Below are 22,852 nucleotides of genomic sequence, written 5' to 3'. Positions count from 1 at the left end.
GTGTTTGATATCCAGCCAGCTTCTCAGCAAGCTTCAGTATCCCCACAGCTCCCAGAAATAACAGGGTTTATTGTATTCCCTTCATCACAGCTCTTACATCTGGGTTCTTTCCCTTTTTATAGATTCCTCATCACATTCTACCCATGTAATTGGGGCTTAAGAAACAGTTGAATGATAGCTTTACCAGGATACTCCCAGGGCTGCCTTAAATCCTGAGACTTCACTCTGTGTATCTCTTATTTTTTTACTTCTCAATAATAAATGCTCAGACTCATTTAATAGTAGGAAGCTTAAACGTCAAATTATATGGGCATGATCTCACAAACATCAAGTAGTTGCAATTCATATTTTTCAGTGATTTCCAAACAGGTTATCACTATGATACCCAAACTCTGCACCAAGGCACCCCTTGGGAATGCAGTATGATTTTTTTTTATTCATTTTTGAAGGAAATAGAGAAATAACTGCTAGACACCATGAAGATCTGCTGTTAGGCTGTTTAGATCTGATGATTTAATAAACAGAGCAATTAAGTATTTATTTTGACCTACGGGTCACCGTGAAAAAGTTATTAAAACTGAGAACACGTGGGTCCTGGTGTGATAGCATCTGTATCCTCAGCTGTGTCTAGCCTATAAGTGGAAAAATACTAACAGAAGACTCTGACCACATGCCCCTGCAAGGAGCTTCCTTTCTTCCTAATCTTCCTACCCTGATCTACTTGCCGCAGGTACCTAACTCAACCCTTAACCATGGTTTCTGGGATTCAAAACAAATAAATTCTGCATTCCTATTTATGTCACAGCCCTTTCTTCACAACCTAAATATGATGGGTTAATTCTTACAAATTCGAACAAATAGTTCTCTGATGTGCTCCTGAAAATCACCCTTAAAAACAAATTTTTCAAGGAAAAACTTCAGACTATGTGCTGTACTATGCACCTGATACCTTTTTGGAAGCCATGGATATGCTGATACAGTTGGCTGAGAGGAACATTACCAAACAGGACCAACAAGGACCTAAGCAAGGAGCTCCGGCAGCTGCATACAATCCTGAAGTCTGTTTCTGCAGGAACACTGCAATGTAGCTCCCTTCATTTGCCCACTATTTGGCATTTAATAAGTAATAAATAACTATAATGTATTTATTAGAGTTTTATTTTCATCTTCAGGGAGTTTTAGGAGCAACACTGTCTTCATAGCAGCATTGAAAGATTATTGTTTTTATCCCAGAGTTAAAAATCTGCAAGGAGCTCCCTGAAGAATCCAGAGGCAACAGAGAGACCTTGTCACACTGACATGAATTCAAATTTATTTATTACTTGTTTTTTTACTGTAGATGATATACCTCTATCAAGTCATGCAGTAGAGATTTTCCTTAGGAAGCCATCCAGGCATGGGGAAGGAGTGGGTTGTTTGTTTCTATCTAAATCATCATCCATAACTTCTTAAAAATCAATAATAAATCATTTGCTTTAGTATGAATGTTTTATTTTTGCATTCTTGTTTGTTGTTTTTCCATGCATGTGTCTCAGTGAATCACCTAACCATAATTATATATTCAGGCATCCTGTGGCTCTGCATGGTACCCACATTCCTCAGGAATTATATTTCATTCCTCTGACGTGATGAATTTGTTTCCAGGCTCTTTGTCACACACACACACACACACACACACACACACACACACACACACACACACACACGCATGCATGTGCACATATACTTTAGCTTCTCTCAGGTTTGTTCTGTAGAAGCTGCCCCTGCTGTCCACCAGGTGTCAGTAGAGGCGGTTTGACCCACTAATTTCTGCCAACAGTGTCCGTTGAAGTTGCTCTGGCTGTATAGGGCTGTCCTCATACCATCTGGCTGCTCTTCCCCTTTCTGATACGTGTTCGGAGATGATAGTCCACTTGCAGGGAAAGGTAGCCACAAGGAAAATATATCATAAACACAGCAAGCAGACACATTGATCTTTTTCAGAACTGACCTCATAGAAGTCTTACTGGTGGCTTTTCCTTGACTTTTTAACCACTGTGTTATGTGACTAAAAAGTACTTCATGTTTCACTCAGTATGACACTAATTTAGATGTATCATGGTATTTTAAATTTTTTGTTTGTTTTAAAATCCACTGTGACCCTAGTAATCTGATCCCAACCACTGCTGACCTAAAAGCAAAAATAGGACTTTGCCTAGTCTGTGGCCCCAGAACCTCTCACATAAGGGTGAAAGAATATCACCACACATACCTATATTTTTTCCATTAATCTGCACATTCCCCTTTGAGGTAGATTATCTAATCCTCATTTTAAGAACACATCCTGATTCTAAATAACTCATATATTGCTTTATTGGTAAACATCAAGTTCCATGTTAATTCCAACATGCATTGGGACTTTCCTACAAGAGAAAAAGAAAAGAAGATGAAGGGAGGGGAGGGTGCAATATTTGGCATAGATAGGTTAAAAAGGAAGAGGAGAAATGAGCCCTAAGGTGAGATGTTAAACATAAATTTAAAGGATGAGAGAGGTAGAATAGAAGACTAATCAATCTAATCTAAAAACAAAAACCGAAAAATTAGCCACAGCAAATTGATCTCATTTTCAACCACAGGCCCTGGTTGTATTGTCTCCCATCTTGCAGGCAAAATGTTTGCAGTGACTGCTAAAAGTCTGAAATGAAAATTATAGCTTTTCCTTCCAACAATCATTTGCTAATGTCTGTTATAGGAGGCTGAGTCTCCTGCCATACCTAGCAGAGCAATTTGACTTTGCCTCCTCTCAAAGGGGCGACCCACTGAGACTAACCCAGCCCACCAGATAAGCAGAACTTCTGCCATCATTCTGCATCTTTGCTAAATCATTTGGAGACTTGCACTGCCTTGTAGTCAGCTTCGTCTCCAGCCTAACTGTGTAGCTTTTAAAATTTTTTGTCTTACTGATTTTCTGAAATGCTACTCCCCAATAGGGATAATATATGAAGTGTAAAAAGTGAATCACAACGTGGTATGATCAAGTACACCTTGTCCCTATTCTCTCCTGTTTGAATTCTTATCTAATTCCTCTGATTCAACATGCAGCTGTAATATATCTACTTTATTGAGTTCTAGATACACTGTTAAAATGCAGAGACATCAGGGAAAGAGAACCAGGGCTCCATCTAGGCTGTTATAGAATTGGAGACAAATACATTACTACACCCAACCACTTTTACTCAGGTTAAATGAACATGAAAGCTGACCTTGAAAGGCAAAAAACAAAAAATCCATGAAAGGTCAATTTCACTTTTGATAGAGAAAAATGCCAGGTGAGCCAGAAGCAATTCCGCCTCCCATGTATTTTGGTGATGATGGTGAAGGGAAGTGAGCGTCTGTGTCATTTGTCAATCTTTAAATCACCCAAGGATCTCAAAGTAGGGGCCAGATGAGAGCTCCAGTCCTGAATGTCTTAGTGATGGTTAGTCAGGGCCAGCCAGGAAATGAGCAGAACATGATAATGACCAAAATATTAATGAAGAAATCTTCTAATGCCTAGTGTTAATGTCCTGTTTCTAAATTTACAAAGCATTTTCTGGATTGGTGTATTTAAAATTTTATACATTTAAATTTCAAGATTTAAAACTTAAAATTTACAAATACACATGGAGAGGGCAGGATTTCTGATTTTACTGTACCAGCAAGGCTCAGACAGGTGAGGAACCCATCCAAGATCCCAAATTCCAGAGGTGTGTGACACAAAAGCTTCTGGAAGGACTCCAGTCCAAGCATCTTTCCTCCATACCTAGGACTGAACTTGTTCTGGAATGTTTCCCAAATGTCAAGGCCCAGGTTTGATGTAATGGTCTTCCTTTATGATGGGGAGAGAGCAGGGGAAAGCACTGCCTTCCAGCATGGGGCCAGGGGATGTGCAGGAGGCCACAGCCCACACCAGCAGGGCACTCACTTGGAGGGGTAGCCATTCACCTTTCCCCTCTACACTTCCAGATGGAGCCCCACACCTGGAGGCCAAAGTGGGAACAAGGATGGCAAGGAGCTAAGTCTATACCATAAGCTGCAGCATAGCCCAGTTCCCCACAACACCCATTCTGCTTCAAAAAGCAGTTGTTTGTTACATAAACACCTCAAAGTATCACCAAGCTATGCCTCTGTATTATCTGAGGACCTCTAAAATGCTTTGATTTAGGAAATCTACAGCAGGTACTGGTACCAGTCTGGTCACATTTGCTTGCTGCCAGAGGAGAAGGTGGGGTTGTCCTTCCTGAGAGGCCTCCTGGGATTAATGGTCTGGGGTCAGAGTTTCTGATAACCTAACAAATGGACATCAGACCTTTTCAAATGAACTAGGAGATTGGCTTGCGAAGCTTCTCAGTGTCATGGCAAATGGGCTACACAACATTGCTGCTTCTCTTCTGAGAAGCCAAGAAGAAAACTGAGGAAGAGTGTGACAAGGCTGCATACTGAACCCTCAGAAAAAGTCAATGTCAAGATCAAGGAGGAGCCATGTTTCCGGTTCAGTTTAGGACCCATAAACCATGATTCGTTAGGTCTATATAGGAAGAGTTTTCAGGGGATAATTGTTTCCATTGTCCCTTCAACACTGCCGAAAGATGATCAAGGGGACCTTGACTACTAAAACAAAAACAATGATCCCACTCAAAGATCTGACCCCAAAGGAGTAAGCCTCCTGAACTGTCCTCCTCTGCATTGCTACAGGGTTATTTTTCTCACATGGAGTCACTTCTAAAGGACATTCCATGATGCCCTATTTCCCACAGGACAAAGCCCAAGTCAAGGAGACCTTTCAGGACCCTGCATTGTTTTTGCAGTGTCATTCAGGCCCCTGCCCAGATCACATGTCCTGTGCTCTTTTGTCGTCCCTTAGCCATGCTTTTTATCCCTTGCCTAAAGAAAAGACTAGTTCATTTTTTGAAAATCAAACTTAAATGTCACTCCTGGACCCCCACCCCATATAGGTAGAATAAATCACACTCCTTTTGTTCAGCTCTTCTACCTAAGTTGAAAGTTACTTCTTCGCCTCAATCCCCCAGACTGGGCTCCATGAGTAATTCAACTTGAATGATCATGTCCAATAGAGTTCATGTCCGATGGAGTAAATGGGACCACATCCTTCAGTTGTAAGATGGCTTAGCTTCCAGGCTTGCTTTTTAGACTCTTCTCTTTTTCCTACCCACAAAGGGACCGTCTCTTTATCCCAGACCAAAAATAGCTCTCATGTCTCCTTTTCATTTCATTCACGAAATTATGCTTATTTAATGTAGCTCTCTTCCACTATCTACTTACATTCTAATAGTGATCAAAGTCTGCAGCCAGAGCTTAATTTAGAATCTGTGAGTGGGTGTATGATGTCTGCGCACCCCTGAAAATGTTTGCAAAATCATTTGCTCATTTCTCAAGGGAAGGGACCCAAATTTGCATTGTGGAGTACACCACACCCACAGTAGCTGAAATCCACTAAGCTAAAATGAAGCCATGGAGGAGACTGTGAAGGGCTGGTGTGAAGGAGGCCCTCATGGTTATTAGCTGGTTTCTGGAACTGTATCACATACTGCACTGCTTTCTGCAGCATAAGGGTGCTGTTCTTCTCAGAGGCTTACTGTGACCTGAAAACAAAAATCAGCCCCAAATATAGGGAGAATGATTTTCTATATGACCGCCTCTAGCTATGAAAGATGCATCTTATTAGGCCTAAGGTGGAGGAGAGAAAGTGCCCTTGAGCACTACCTGGCAGCATCTCTAAATCATCCTTGATGCACTGAATACACTTAAACTCTCTCTCACATGACAGCTTCTCAGATATAAGAAAAGCCACTGTCAAACATTTGTGGACATTCCCTAGGTTTCTCAGACATCACCCAGGAAATTCTACCTGCTATATCTGCTTCTCTTAGAATGTGTCTGCCTGTGTATGTTTTGGCCTTTATCAACAGGTTGACCCTCCGTCCTACAACTTATCTACCTTGGAATTATTAGAAGCTTTAGCTCACCATAGGTTATGTGGAACCCAGTGTCTCCCACGATCTTTGGACTTATTTCCTAAATGAGGGCATAATTCCATTTATTTTTGAGTTTCAAAGGACTCAATAACAACATTATCTGCTTTTGTATTTTTATAAACTATATAAAAATGTACATGTCGAAAGCACAAGTGTCCATGCTCCATTCTTCCGAGGGAAATGAGTTTTTCTTAAGGGTGCAGCACTAGCCTGCACAAATCTCAGCGTTTTTCCCTTGGTACATGCCATCTGTGATGTTTAAAAGCTCCTACTGGCCAACTTTTCAAATGGATTATGAGTTTCCATGGTAGGCTCTGCATCCCCAGAGCTTATCCAGGTGGTAAATGCTCATGTCACATTCATCACTGCCATTTCTACCTCCTAAATGCCTAAGTCCCTCATCCCTCACTGCCTCCACTACCCCTCATCTAAGCTCTGTCACCTTTCCTCCTTCCCAGACCTCCCATGGGAAGTGATAACTGTATTCTCTTATGCACTTAGTTTTCAGCAAGATGATCTCCTCTGTTAGGTCAAAAGCACAGTGTGGGCAGGCTGAGTGTTCTCTCGGAACAAACCCTAGAGCTTTGCCTAAACATAATAGGCCTCCATCACCATCTGTCCCCAACCAAACAAATCAATGTAAAGCATAAGTTTCCTCCACTTTTCATTGCCTGCCTAGGACACTAAATAGAATGGTATTCTCTTCTACCTGAAAACTCTGCCCTGACCAGTGAGCCAAGGGGTTGCTTTTAATGAATGGTATGAGGACTGGACCTTGATTCAGCACTTCCCAAACCAAACCAAGTTCTAGTTATCAATCTGTTGCCAGCATAGCCTTTCCACCGAGTCAGCACTGTGACTCTTGCTCCTTGATGCCCTGCTTAATGAAGCCTCTTACTGTTTTTGTTCCCTTTCTGGCAAATGGATCACTCAGCTCATCTTTTTTGTTTTATACCTCTTTGACCCAATGAATTTCTGGTGACACCAGTCCCTAGAAGGGACCAACTCTGGGTTCCCCCTCATCATCACAGAGCATTCTGCTGCCACCCACAGTATTTTTCAGGATGACAGAAAGTGAGGTCCTGGGACACCTGCCTCCCCTGAGAGGTTATTAGAAGCTTTACTTGGATTATATTTAAAACTTTAAAGCTTGTCGGAAGAAATAGTACTAAGTAGCACTAAATAAAGTATAATAGTAATACTTTACCATCAGTGATACAGTAATACTAAAGCACTAAGGCGTACTATAGTTGAAGAAAAAGTAGTTAAGGAAAATTTGTAGTAAGGTTTGTGGGGCTGGCGCTAACTTTCAACATTAACATTTTTTTCCTGTTTTCAGATTTTTTGTTTTATGCACAATACTTTCTATAGTTCACACACATATTCAATTGCAATTTTGAAAATAATACTTTATATTGGTCATATAGTTAGGACATAACTGGGATTTTGGAGCAACTGCCTTAAGATGATTTTTAAAAGAAGCAAAGCTGTTCTAACATAGCTGCATTTTTTGTATTTTAATTCCATTGTTACCAGTCATGGTTCTTGGCTTTGAGTGAAGCACAATTTGTAAAATGGGAGCATTTGTCAGAGTAACAGGAAAGAGTTGAGTAGCCTAACTCTGGTGGGGAGGAGGAGCACGGCTGGGCCTCAGAGAAAACAGAACTAGAGGTGTAGGCACCGCCTTCTCCTTGGCCTTAGACTTTCTATGAGTGTCAGGTTCATCCTCTCACCTCCATATGGGCTTTCTCCAGGTGGCTGAGAGATGTGGCCACACTTTTAGAGTTTTAATTTCTGATGAATTCTTCTCCTGAAGAAGAAATAATAGCTTTCCTTTTTCTCCCTCCCTACCTCCTTCTCTTCCTTTCTCCTCCTCTGTACTCCCCCTCTCTGTTTCAGTATCCTGAAGAGCCATCTCATTAGCTCACCTCAGGTCTTGGACCACTGTGGCCAGAGGTGTGGTACTTTAGTTAGCAATAAAGCACAGACCAGAGATTCAGTACTCTGGCATGTGCTCTCACTGTGGGGACATATCCAAACCTGAACCTCTCAGTTAGCTCAGAACTGGACAGATGACTGAGGGTGATTGCCGTGACCCTTGCCAAGCTGACTGGTTGCAAGAACCCACTTTCTAAGTAGCAGTATTTTAATCCAGGTATTATCTGGATTCACCTCTTCTATCAGCTGCCAACTCAAGTGGCTTCCATCAGGATGTATTACTTTATTTTTTATTTTATTCAGTTAATCACCATATAGTTGTTGAGTACCTACTATGGAGCTGATAATCTGCTTCATGTGGAAGATACAAAAATGAAAAGAACAGCCTTGCCATAAATAGATTTCAGTCTAGTGAGAAAGGAAGCCGTTTAAACCTATAATTGCCACTGGGTGTGACAAGAACTATGATCGAGTATGAATTCATTGTCTGGCAGATGTAGAGTCGGGATGAAATGTCACATGTAAATCTCTCTGGTGATCATAATTCACACGCTGCTTCTTCCATGTGTTTCCTCCTCATCGACATCAATCTGGTTCCCCTGATCCAATGAAATACAGGTGCACAGTACATATAGTTTGCCTGTCACTTTCACAGTCATCCTCTTCAAACCTCAGGAACGTCAGCCTAGAGAAATGTCAAGTGTGTATTAGTTTCTTCATTTTATACTAAAGAGATGGTGCTTCCAACACTTTGAAATTACATGTCATGATCCCCTACCATGATCCTGTGATGCCATTGATCTTCAAACTCATGTGTCAGTCTTCAATGCTGTTCCAAAGTCAGTATACTGGTGCTGTCTTCCACTGGTTTACCCTCCAGAAAAAGGGGCCTAACCCTCATCTGTCCCCAGCAACATGCTGAGGGATTCAGACCTGTTTTCACATCTACCTGTGTCAACCTCTGTCCCTTCTCATCAGTATGCTTCTGGTCAGTGACACCCATGGGCCTCCTCCTTTTAACATTAACAAGGAGAAGGTCAGCAGTTAATTCGTAAATGAGCAGATGAAGGATTCAGTCTATAACAAACTAAGACTTTCAAGTGCACATGTATTATAGTTCAATTAAGGTAAGACCCAAATTTTCTGTTTCTGACAAGCTCTTAGCTGCTGCTGAAAGTGCCAGTCTGCAGACTATTACACTTTGAGAAGCAAAGATCAAGGCTGAAGATGTTGATACATCTTAGCCAGCGTTGGGGAAAACAGCAAAGTTTTTTTATTAAAAAGCTGAGGTAGAAAAATGTAACCTTAAGAAAAACATTACTGGGCTGGGGATTTAGCTCAGCGGCATAAACACCTGCCTTGCAAGCGCACAGTCATGAGTTCGATCCCTGGTACCGATAAAAAAAATTACTTTAAAAACATGTTTATAGAAGAAATGCTGAAATGAAAATTAAGAGGTCTTTTGATGTTATACATGTCACAAAACCCATTTATACTTGTTTCTCCAGATCTCAGAGTAGCAGCAAGTGTCACCTCAAACTAATTAATGCATATGCTATTATTTGGAAGAAAAACATTATAGAAATGCAAATCATAATCTATATTACTTTTTCTTGTATTTTCTCTTTGTAGGAAATATCAGTGAAAAAAAGGATCCAGAATGATTACTAACCTATGACTCCCAACAGTATGACAGGTATCTAATATATTTTCTTAATTTTCTTCATGTGTCTGCATTTTTGTTCTACGTAAGTGAAGCACAGGGTTCTTATAGAAGAATAAGCTAACCCAAAGCAGCAGTTTGCAAACCAATAAGCAGTGTAAATCCCTATGAATATATCCCTACAAAATATTCTTCATCTTCTTCAGCAATTATGAATATATCACCACCAGAGAAATAATGGAGAAGAAATGATAAATTCTCAGCTAAGGGGTAGTTTTTACCAAGCTAAGATCACCCATGCACACTGAATGCGCTTACTCTTTATAGTTATTCAGATCCTTGTCGTAAGTGGCTCCCTGTGACTGACGATGGAGTTTATGCAAAGTGAGCTCTTTCTTCCACTAAGCAATAGAGCCTGAATGGAACTTGATTAGCTTATGTGATGGCACACATGAGCTATAAAACTCTTATCAAGGGTCAAAGGAGAAATAGAACGACTTCAGGAAGAATATAAGATTATAGCTAGACATGGTGACACATGTTATAATCCTTGAACTGGGGAGGCTGAAGAGAGGATTGAAAGTTTAGGGCCAGTGTGGGTTACATGGTAAGTGCAAGGCCACCCTGGACTCCATAATAATATGCTATCTCAAGAGCAAAACATAATATAAGATATTAATAACACAAATTCTTAATAAAGCACTAGAGCAGAGGCTGCACACTGCTAGGCCCTAGGGATCCAGCAGATAACACCAATGAATACAGTGATTGAGTGTGGATAAGAACAAACTGGAGAACTCAGTTGCCCTCAAAAAAGAAACCATCCTCCACTCTAGGCACTCACTGACAAACAGAAGCTATCTTGGTTCACAGATTTTGATTTTTCAAGAAGCTATAAGTCCAGATTTTAAATTAAATACCTCAAATTTTAAATGTTAGCAGTTAATATAGGTGAACAAAATGTGGTATTCATACACAACGATATAATTCTCTGCCAAGAAGAAACAAGACTGGAGTTATCCATACGAAAGTGGGTGCATCCTGAGATCCTAATGTTAAGTGAAATAAATCAGATACACAGCTTATTTTAAAAAATAGGCAATAGGAAGTAGGAAAATGGATTTCATTCAAATGGGAAGGGGACCAAGAGATGGAAAGAGAGGGCAGGGAGGGGAGAGAAAGAGGATGGAACTAAGAATTGAGATATGTTATGTATGTGGCTCCCCACAAGGAATGTAATCTTTAAGTAAAGCAAATGTACTAATAAAATTTTTAGACTAGAAAAAGAAAAAAATATCATAAGACTCATGAAACAGTCTAATTATGTTTGCTGACTGGACTTTACCCAACTGTCAGTTATTACCCGTGCCTACATCCTCCACCCTAGCACCAAACCCATGACCATCCTTTTGGTTACCATGTCAGCTACCAGTAAACCCCTGCAGGTCATGGATGCACTCTGTCTTTTGATAATATATTTGTCATCTCACTTTATGAGATGAGCCATATGTGCAGGACAGTTCCTCTAAAAACATATTGTCTAAAACACTTGAAAAACTAAATGCAACCAAAAGTTGTCACTCTGTCTTCTGAAAATGTGGAAGACCCAAAGTAACCATACACCTTTTCTCTCCTGGCATTGTTGCCCTATCTCTCTACCTGTGTACACCTGAGCTCCTAATGTACCAAAAAGATAGAGTTCCTTGGAAAACCAGAATGATTCACATCTGTAAGAAATGAGGTCCTCGGAATCACATCTTATCTTTTTCTCATTTTATTGCACATTAGCAAATACCAAAACCTACCCACTCCCCTTTTTATTCCATTAACAAGATCAACCTTTTCGTTCTTAAATCTTCAATATCATAAACCCACTCATCCAGTGGAAATGGATGTAGCTCAACCTTGACAATAGCCTCCATGTTTATGCTGATAGTCAATGGGAATTCCTGTCATAAAGAGTGACTACTTGGATTTGAGGAGACACTTAACGCGTGAACATGTAGTAATACTGCACAACTAAGGAAAAATGTTCTCTTAGGAAAGGAGAGGATAAAATCAACCATCACACAAGGGTTGCTACATGCAAGTACTCTGCACACAAAAGCACTTCAAAGATACATATTTCCAGAACATAATCTCCTAAAACATATTGAAATGGCAAACTCTGGTATAAAATTGTATAATAAAAGGATTTGTGCTTACTGGGGAGGGTTGTTCTAAATGTGGTACAGTAATGACTGTCCATCACAGACCCCTTCAAATCAGGGGCTGGCAAAATTTTACTGATTGTGGAGGACCAGTGAATTCCTATTTTTGACTTCATAATTCATAAACTATCTGTCACACCTACTCAGTTCTGCTATTGCAGCTTGAAAATGCATAGGCTGCATGTAAACAAATGGGCTTGTCTGTGTTTCAGTAAACCAGCAGGTAAGCCTGTGGATGGTCCTAGGTGGACAGAGAGGTCCTTCTAGTTCCAGGCCATCTTCGCATTGAGCAGAAGCCCCAAAGCTGAATCAGCTCAAGGCTGAATGAGGTTCATTTCTGAAGAGTTGTAGACTAAGCCAGCTTTTCAACCCATCTTGTGGAGATGAGTGCTTTCCTTCCTGGATGAGCTGGGATCCCAGCTACCTTGTAGTGGCGGAAGGAATGTTTACCTCCAGTAGTTTTTTTCATAGTGTAGAAATTAATCCTAAACTATGTTCAAAAGAAACTTGCTCCATATGTGTATACGCTCAGTGGATGTTAATAGACTCAGAGAAGAAAATCATTACTTTAGTTACCCTCACGGGTATGTAATATAAAACAGTATTCCTTTCTTTCTTATTCACTCTGGGCTCAAGCTGCGTGTTTAAGAAACCTAAACAGAGACCACAATTAAGTTGTAAGCCACTGGAACTAAATGCTTGCTCTCAGATCATAATTTTAAAACCAAATATGCATGTTTTTGTTTGAAAAGCATAACAGGTATCATTACAGTTGTGTAATACAGGCAACCAATTAACCATATGAAAAGAAAATCATTTTTAAATTAGCAAGGATTAAGAACATTGAATCTGTTTTCCTAAAAACAAGCAAACCAGCATTTTTGGATAAAGGAGGCAAAGTTTTCATATATAGCTCTTTTGGCTACCATGCTTATTAAATGTGTGTATTTTGACCTATTCCAATGGAAAACTGTTTATTTTCTGGGATTTTTAAAATATTACCTACAATAGAATCAAGTTTTGCCAAAATTCTCTTAAATTTAATTTACCCCATCTAGTTTGAAATTAAGACTGAGTGACAGTACTCACTGAAAAATACTGATTCGTAAGGAGGACAATAAGAAAAGAAGAAGAAAAATAAAATAGGGAAAAATTAAACACCACTTCCTAGGTAACCTGAGGGGAATTCTGCTACCATTTATGACATTATAATAAGCAGTATTTGGAATAAGACCATGATTCACAGCCCAAGAAGATTTATTTTAAAATATGAATACCTAAAAATTTTAATAACAAAACTAGAGGATTTTGATCTTATTTGAAAAGGAAGACTAAGAACTTATGATACATTAGCAATGGCCAAAGAGGAAGAAGCAAGGATCTGTTATATTTGCATGGAACCTAGCTTTATAAAATTAGGATATGGAATAAAGTTAGTAAAGTACTTAGTATTTTCATTGAAACTAGACCCCCAGTCATTTAGACCCACACTGTCGGAAGTCCTTTCATATAAACAATTTACTCCTCATGCCGTGTTCTAACTTGTGTTCCTCCCTGATGATCTGCTCATTTATTTAATTTCCCTGGCACACTGTTTTTCTTTTCTCTTTATCAAGGTGTTATCATTGCAAGAACCAGGCAGGATGTTTTCAGGGATGCTCAGAGATTTCAGCTATTGCCGCAGCATTTCCCACTGTGTGATTTTTGCATTGTTTTGTGTTTGCGTGCTTTGTCAGGGAACCATTTGTCAAGCTCATTAGAATGGCATAGATTTGTTTACACTTTTATTACCTCTGAGCATGAGTGTTTTGTACGTGTTCAGTGGCCGCTCTAATTTCATCTGTGACTTGCTGTTCATGTTTATTTTCCATTTGCCCTTTATTATCTTTGTCTATTTTTTCATTATTTATAGAAATTTTGTGTATTAATATGAACCAAGGAGTCACTTAATCTCTAAATTTCCTATTCCTTATGAATTGAATAAGACCACAACACGAGTCCATCTCTTTACTTTAAAGTTCATATTCCTTCTATATCCAAAATGAATAAGTGTAACTCACATTTTCATAAAGTGAGGCACATGTACATGGATGGAGTATAAAGAAAAAGGAACCCTGAAGCAAAGTATTTTATGAGATATTTTGTGAGATACCCACTGAACACATTTTTCAGAATCAAAATGCTAAAGTTGGAAAAATTCATGTGCTTTTCCAAGATGGATCTTGAAGTATTCCTAAGGCATCTCAGCCACTCCTGAGCAGCTATTTCATTCCTTCAGAAATATAACCTCAGTGGTCCATGTGTCCTAAACCTCCTGTTAATAATACCAGCAAAATAACGATACCCTAAAAGATACCTGTATTTGTCTCTGACCTGTCACCAGGACATCACAATTTAAAGGCTCATGATTTTTGGAGGATTTAGTCTGTGAGTGGTTGTCTCTAAAGCAGAAGGGACAGGCAGGAAGACATGGTGGAGGAAAAGCGCTCACCACATGGCAGCCCTAAAGCACAGTGGGAAAGATGGGGGACACACACTTCCGGGTCATGCCCCTAGTCACCCACCTCCAGCTAGGCCTCCCTCCTAATACCCTATTAAGTTACCGAACTCACCAGTGGATGAATCCACTGATGAATATAACATCCCTATGATCCAGTCATTTTCCAAGCACACGCGACTTTGGGAGGCATTGTAGGTCTAAATCATAACTATAATGATAACAATATACACATTGTCAATGTCAATGCACATTGTCAATTCATTATCAATAAATACTCTCACACAAAAGAATTTTATTCATAGTTACTTAGTAATCTATCATACAGTAATATTATCCTTGACTGCTAGGTCATTAATGTAATATTATAAATAATATATGACAAATACATATTTATGGAAAGGGATATGACGATTTTATAATGAACTGTCTTATGATTTTGTACCTATTTCTTTAAAAAAAATTCTACTAAAATAAGTGCTGAAAGAAAGAAACTGAACATCTTTTAAGAACTTTTTCTTTTGCCAGCTTTGTGTGAAGGCACACACCTGTAATCCCAGCACTCTGGGAGATTGAAGCAGGATAGTCAGGTTTGAGCCCAGGCTGGACAATTTAGTGTCCTAGTAAAACTCTGTCTCAAAAAACACAAAAACAAAGCTTGTTTTTAAAGGGCTGAGGATATGTTTTAGTGCAAGGGCCCTGGGTTCAGTTTCCAGCACCACAAAAATGTTCTTTCTGTTGTAAATTACAAACAGATTATTGGACCAATTGAGACACCCACCAGCAATATTATAATATTCCCTACAGCTAGAAAGATTTTTTGGTTATTATCCCATTTGTTTTTGAGGAGGCAATTTATTAGGTAAGCATTTACACTGATCTTCAAAATCTCACAGTTTTCTTACTGAGAATAAATTTTACTCTTCAATACATATATACATACGTTCATGTGTGCACACATGTACCAAGCTACAAAAGCTTTATTTTCTTATAACTTACCTTTTAATTGTCTGTTGTGTTTGTCATATGATTTATGTATTAAGGAATTATCTCATTGTCTATTATAAATGTCATAAGTATTTTCCCAATTTATTACATGTCTCTATTTTTTATGGCACTATTTAACCTTCTTTTTCAATAATTTCACGCAGAAAAGCTACAAGATTATTACAGTGAATTTCCAGCTATACTTTTCCTAGAGTCTTCAAGTATTAACATTCTGTCACATTTTGGTCTCTACCTAACTTATAATTTGAACTATTTACAAGTAAGTTCCAAACATGATGCTAGAGCATTTGGGGACATAACAAAGTTTCTAGTTAATATATAGTGGGTTCTATTGGAATATTATTTTATCATTTCTTATTGTCATGCTTGGAAATACCTTCCACTAAGTGCGAAGGAACTGAACTCAAGGCCTCTTTGGATGAATTTGTACTTCTATTTATATACATAGTGGGTTTTTTTTCTTAAACTAGATCCTCTCAGAATATCTTTTGTTCACCAAGCATCCACCCAAAGTAACTGCATGCTGACCATCAAGGGAGAGGAGGGAAAACCTGGAGGTGGTAGGGTCCTTAGCCCTGGGCTTTTGCCTGCTCGCCCTTTCAAAGGAAGGAGCAGCAGAAGCTACAAGAGGCAGGCAGGCAATGCTGAGTGCCAGCAGGCCAGTCCGCTTTCTCTTGAGCATGGTTCCAGAGCAGGAAAGCTTCAGACTGATTTATACACTCCTGGCACCATTATTCTACCAGGCATCTGGACGTTTATTTCACTTTCCTCTAAATTCCTGTTTCCCCAGTTGTGACCAAAAATAAAATGTGGCCTTGGATTTTATAGAGCCGACTATACACATTACAAACATAGCCACAAATAGTTCTACAGAAAGAAAAATACTAACTTTCCCAACTAGCTAGCTCCACTGTTTCTTGAGCCAATTATGAAAAGGAACTTTGATTTTACTTCTCGGGTATTTAACTGTGATGTGGCAGAGGCTTTCTGGTTTCCTCTTCCATGTGGTATCACTCCTAAGTGAAACTGAAATCACACTGCAGGTAGACTTGAAAGTCAATGTCAGTCTTCCCTGAAATTCTTGAGGGTCAGAGGGAGGCTTCCACACACATCCCACAGAATGTCTTGAATTCATGCTCAGACCAGCTCCTCCGAGTAACTGCAGAAACTCTTGCTGTCCTCTCCCTCTTTGCCACAGGCTTGTCATCTGTGTGTTCCTGTGGCTGCACTACCTTCCCCCCACCCTGCCTACACCCCTTCAGTGTCTGTTGGCTTCCTTTGAGAATTGGGGCCCCTTTACTCCACCTCCCCCATTTGCATCTCCTCATGAAGTCCCACTTTGAAAAAGAAGCCAATCTTCCTTGAGAATTCACCTTGGAGAACAAGTAGAGCAAAAACATAAATGTTAATTTACGTTTTTTTCCCCTGTCATACACAAATTGGTAAAGGAGAGTGAAAATTCCTCCATGGTATGCACTCAGTCTATGGAAAAAGGAGACCAGCACCTCACCTCAAGGTTCTCTCCAGTTTCCACCTAAACAAGAAGCCAAAAAGGAAAAAGAAGTAGAAGGAGGAGGGGGAGGGGGAGGAAGAAGAAGAAGAAGAAGAAGAAGAAGAAGAAGAAGAAGAAGAAGAAGAAGAAGAAGAAGAAGAAGAAGAAGAATTACAACACAATTACCATGTCAGCTTTTATTCAAAACAAAAACAAATGGTTCATTTTCCTCAGTAAACAGAAGGAGCAGTAATCCTTTATGCACAAAAAGAACACCAAGTTTTGCCAGAGTCCACTGGACAAGACCCTTCTGTCCTCTGATTGCCCTTCTCCAACCCCTCCTCTCTTTAACCTCCTGATAGTCTACTGGAGGAGAAACTTCCTGCAGAAAAGTAGGTGCTTTCTGAAAAAACACCACATTAGTGAAATTCTACCAGCTCTAGTCAGGTCAGTGATAACCTTCTCTCAAACTCCTGGAGACTTGCTTATAAAATAACTTCAGTTTCCTGTCTTGAGCTGTAGGTAGGTGATCAGGAACTTGAAAATACCAAAAGTAGGGAGCTTTATAGAGATTGGAATGTGAGAGGAAGGAAGTAAAAAACTCAATTACTGTATGCTTCCTCCAAGCCACCCTTTACAATGTTGAACTTTTTCTCCTACCACATCCCTCCAGCCCTGCACCCCACCCCACCACCTCCTTTCCATCATCTTCACCTTAGTCATCATCACCACCCCTCCACTAAGATCGCCACCCCCACCGTGATCACCCCACTATGCCCATTCCCCTTTGACACACTCATCTCAGCCTCCTCGCCTGCAGGAATCAAGAATCCTGGTCCAGCCCATCTTGACTTCTACTAATACTCACAAATAACAACTATACCGTAACGGAATTCTGTTATGTCAAGATGTGTCTTCCTCTCTGTGTCTCCAGAGCAGCTTCATGTATGTAGATTCAAGATGCAAGGTCTTTCAAAAGAATTGAAAGTAATTTTCCCAATAAGAACTTAATTTATAAGGAATTTATGGTGTTATTTGGTTTGCAGTGAGCTAAGAGTTATTTTGAGATGCCACCACCACCTGCCACCATCCCCAGATGAAAAGTCCCAGGTTCCTATTTTATAGATCTTTGCTTTTCTTTCAAGTCTTGGCTATGAGGACATTCTCACTCGGGAATTTGACTGTGCTATAAAAAGGAAACTAGTGTGGGCTCCAGTTCTCTAGGCCTGAGGAATGCAGATGGTCTTCTTGTCCAGGCACTAGAACTGAATCGAGAACCATTTTCTCTAAGCCTCTCAGTTTATGTGTTGGCTGGTAAAGATCAACATGGTAAAGTCATGTGCCAAAGATCACCACAGTGTAACTGTTATGTTTTAAATCATCAATTTCCAAATTTCAGGAAACTGTGAGTAAAATGACCTCAAATATTGATTATGGCCTCTTTTTTTGCCCTTAACTAAGATTCCTAATCTGTATCATGCTACTGTGCATACTGAACCTCTGAGGTACATTCATTATGCAGTCACCCCTCAGCTTATTGAAGCAGACCCTTCTTGTTTTGTAGAACACCTAACTTTGCCCTTCTCCAACTTGGCTGCACATTAGAATTACCCTGGGAGATTTTTAAATGCTGATGATTACACCCCAAACCAGTTCAGTCAGAATCTCTAGGTGAGATCTGAGACTCGAGATTCCTTAAAAACTCTCCACATAATTCTAACACAGTCTGAGCACCATGATTTAAACACCATGGTTCTCAACTCTTACCACTCATTATAGTCACTTGGCAAGCAATTCAAAAAGTACTGAGGCCTATGCCTCTCTGTAGATTCCAGACTAAAGGTCCAAGGTGCAGCTTCTGGCATTTTTGGTTTTTTAAGTCCATGACATGATTCTAGAGTGCATCCAGTGCTAAGAAAAGAACAGCTGTTCTCAAACTTGGTGATAGGTATCAGAATCACTGGGTAATGTATTTAAAATCAAAAAACAACTCTTACATATGCCAAGGGCCTGTGTCTGTATGTGCCCAAGTAACTTTCTCGGTGATTCTGATAAACACAGGGGTTGAGAATCGCAGATCTAGATTGTCCCATCCCCCAACACATGCTGGACATGTTTTTATAAAGGTCAGTTTGAGTCTCTGAGTATCTACCAAAAATATCTAAACTATCACTCGATAATCTAGGCTTAGGATAGCCAAGGATCACAAATTGAAGTGTAATTAATGATGCTTTCCTTTCATTGAATGTATTACTTCCATCCTTGAATGACAGCCCCACTGTTCCTGAAATGAGCCTTTTGCCCAGTGGTGTCAGCATCTTTACTTATCTAAATGACTCATCAGAGTAGTAACCTCTTCAATTCAAAGAATCAATAAAGCCTGTGAGGGAAGAACTACAAGGGCAACATTGCTCAAGGAAGAAATGGAGAGGTCAAGAGGAAATTTGTTTCTGTCTCAGAAATTCTTTTGTAAGTGATTCTGATCGTTTTGTTTTGTTTTGTTTTTGTTTGATTGTTTTGGTATCAGGGATCAAACTCACTACCTCTTTCTTGCTTTGCCAGACAGGTGTTGGTCCAGTGATTCTATTTAGAATGATATTCTGTGCTTCTGCTTCCTTTGTTTTTATTGTTTTGTGGTACTGAGCTATATCCGTAGCCCATCTTATTTTATTTTATTTTGAGGCTGGATCTCACTAAATTGCCCATCCTGGTATGAAATTGCAATCCCCTGCCTCGGTCTCCTAGAGTGCTGAGATTAGAGGAATGCACTGCCACGTCTCGCTATTCTATGCTTCTTTAGTGGGTTGTTTTAGTGATGTGAGTCTTTCATGGTAGAGGAGTTTTTAATTTTTTTAAATAAACTAAACAACTGTTAATGCAGCTCTCTGATGCACAATCCTTTGGGGTTATTGTTCTCAGCCTGAACTGCATATTTGACTCCTTTGGGGGGGCTTTTAAAAATTCCCAGGCATGGTAACACAGAGCTCTGATCCTAGCATTCTGGAAGGCTGAAGCAGAAGGATCACAAATTGGAAAGTTTGAACCCAGTCTGAGCAATTTAGTGAGCAATTTAGTGTTACAAGAGGGCTGGGGATGCAGCTCAGCACAAAGGCCCTGGGTCCACTCCCCAGTATTACAAACAATGCCTGTGATGATCTTCTCTCAGAGGTGAATGGTGACATTGTAAGATTAAATCACTGAACACCACGTCTGAAGCATGGGCACAGTGCAGGGTAACCATGATGAGATGCACCGTAGGTTCCTTGTTGGGAGGCAGTCAGTAGAATTGCCTTTCTACATGGAGAAAACAGATAAACCTGGCATTTGCATTTTTTAAGAAGGTAATTTTGCAGGAAAATTTAATTTGCTTTAGCTTTCATTAACTCCATCCCATAATTCATGTTTTTCTCTTCAGTGGCACCTTCAAACAGAGCAACCTAGTTAGGATGGTCTGCAAGGATGATCTATACAGTGTAAGACCTTTTCTTTTTCTAAAAGAGAAACAAGTACCTTTGTTATTTATTATTTTTGAAAAGACACTTCATGCATTAAGCTAAACAAAAGAATTGGTGCTAACAATTCATACAAAAGGAAGTAATTTTAGTACAATCCTTTCCTTACTGCAAAGCCTGATAAATTAAGCATCTTATAATATGTGCTGCTGTTATTGCTCCATCTTTTAACAGACATCAGTCCTGATGGCAGGCAAGCAAAGGCCTCATCATCCACAGTGTTTTGCTGGATGCTCAGCACCTCTCAACACATCAGACTTAGCATGATGTCCTCACATCATGTGGGAAGTGATTGTAAAAAACCAGAAGAATGTATATTTCTCAGTGATTTAAAAAAAAGAGGCTTATGAAAATCACTAACTTTTCATAATTTGATTTTATTTGTCCAGCGTCAAATTTTGGTTCTTAATATTTTTCTAATGACTCCCCCCTCCACTAAGAACTCCCTCAAATCCTGTGGTTTTAAGCATTTTATCTGCCAAACCACATTTACTAAGTAATAGAATTCACTAACCTATTTTTAATAAGCAGCAATATATTTAATTAATAATTTGATATTTTTGATGTGTGTACTAAATAAAATGTCCAAAGTACATAAATAAATAGAAATTTTTCTGTATCTTTTTCAAAAACAGCATGGGATTTTTTTTTTTTTTATGAAAATGGCACAGGCTTCTTCATATATACTATAGTTTCCCTTGGTCTTTTTAAAAGTTTTAAAATTTCTCATGGCTTCCACCAATAGTGCTTTTATGACCCTTAAGGGCCATTTGAATGAGAAATTCTGAGTATTCCTATATCCAATTTTTTCACCTCCATGTAGGAATTATACTCCTATATTATTTAGCTAAATGGAACTATAAATGAAGCCATCAGAAAGCCAATTACTTTGGCATTACCTTTAATCAAAAAAGCCTTTCGGTGTTATTATAAAATCAAAGATTAAGTCTTTGTAAATGAATGTAAAATACCCTATCATAATGAAAATATTCATGAGAATTTCAGTCATTTTATACCATGCTCCAAATTAGCTTAAGGAATTACTGACATAAATCAAAACATAAATTCTTTGAGATTTTCAACAGAAAATTATAATTCAACTTTATACTTTTTAAGCAACTAAATATTGGCTACTGGGCATATAAATATGACTAAAAAATCGTCCTTTCCTTTCAGGAAGTCACAGTCAAGAGATCACAGTCTGAGAACACATATTTTTTGATATCTGAGAAGACTTGTAGAAGTTTAGAATTCGAACAACTCTTAAAGACCAGTCTGAAACTTCAGATGGAAAAATCTAAGCTGACAAATTTAAAGTAAATGCATATGGCCACTCAGAACACAGCAGCACACCACACAGATGGCTTTGTTGTTCTCAAAGACAATACTTCACGTCTTAAACTTCACTGACTCTGATCAGATTTGTAAAATACTTAATAATAGAAAATTATTTGGAATCAATTAGCATATATTAGAAAAATAATATTGTAATTCAAGAAAACGGATACCCCAAATTTCAGTGACTTCATACATCAGAATTTTATTTATAAGTGAAAAGATCTGTGCCTCCTATTCTTAGTTGGCACATGACACTTGTCAAAGTCATTCAGGGACTTAGGCTCCTTCCCTCTTAACATCCCCTTCCGTGATATGGATGTCAGAATTTTCTTCCTTCAATAAAAGGAAGAAAAAATAAGGAAACACATAGGTGTTTTACAGGCCAGCCCACTGCTTTTCATTCATTCATTCCATTGGCTAGATCTTGGTCACATGACCGTATCTCACTATCAGGGAGGATGGGAAATTCAGTTCAGTGTGCCAGTAAGTACAGAGTGCACAGGTTTTGTTTATGAACCTATGTTACAAGGAACTATGCAAACACATACTAATACTATGGGAGCCTGTGAGTTCAGGAGGTGCTTGTCTTTATAATATAATGATTTTTTGTTTAAAAATGTCTATTTCAGTCATCTGACCTTCCTGCAGGCAGTATTGATTTGGTGGCCTATTTTTTCCCACCTTCAAAAAAGAACTAGAACTAGTAACTAGTCACTTACAGTTAGCATGATATCATGAAAAGAACACAGATTCTGGAGTCATGTATGTTTGTGTTTAAATCCACCATTTGCTTTGTGACTTTGAACGAGATGCTCAAACTCTCAGCATCTATCTCTGTAAAATACGGACAGAGAACATCCTAGATGTCATGAGAATCTACAAAAATCATTCAGTAAACAATTATTGAATGTCTTGTATATATCAAGTCCTACTGTTTGCTCTCAGGAAAGAGTAGATTGGACAAAAGCCACAGAACCTGGGTCACTGAGGTATGTCCAGTTGTTATCACCAGCAGACAGTAGAGCCCCTGCTAGCCCTGAATTTAGATAATGTTTCATCTTACCCGCTTTCTCATTGCTGGGACAAAATACCTTCACCTATAAATTAGAACAGATTTATATTGGCTCACATTTTCAGTACTTCGTCAGTCAGCTCCAAGGCAGAAATGACTTGGTAGAAG

General features: G+C 39.1%; 1 protein-coding gene across 24 annotated transcripts in view; it reads left to right on the top strand.

The window, feature by feature from the left end:
- The window catches only part of Thrb (thyroid hormone receptor beta), a 367,382-nt gene that overhangs the window by 253,675 nt on the left and 90,855 nt on the right, over positions 1–22,852 (top strand). For 19 of the 24 annotated variants that reach the window (XM_063257026.1, XM_063257019.1, XM_005008297.4 and 16 more), the window contains one exon: positions 9,585–9,648. The exons of the other annotated variants lie outside the window; for them this stretch is intronic. In XM_063257026.1, the coding sequence (XP_063113096.1) occupies positions 9,627–9,648 (22 nt within the window). In that variant the 5' untranslated portion in view covers positions 9,585–9,626. The remainder of the gene's footprint in view (positions 1–9,584; positions 9,649–22,852) is intronic. 24 annotated transcript variants of the gene reach the window in all.

The sequence above is a fragment of the Cavia porcellus genome, unplaced genomic scaffold, assembly GCF_034190915.1.
Source record: "Cavia porcellus strain 051 isolate PalLab524CR breed Dunkin Hartley unplaced genomic scaffold, mCavPor4.1 scaffold_10, whole genome shotgun sequence".
In the NCBI taxonomy this organism is placed as follows: domain Eukaryota; kingdom Metazoa; phylum Chordata; class Mammalia; order Rodentia; family Caviidae; genus Cavia; species Cavia porcellus.
Note: the sequence above shows the minus strand (reverse complement) of the source record. Positions and strands in the feature narration are given on the sequence as shown.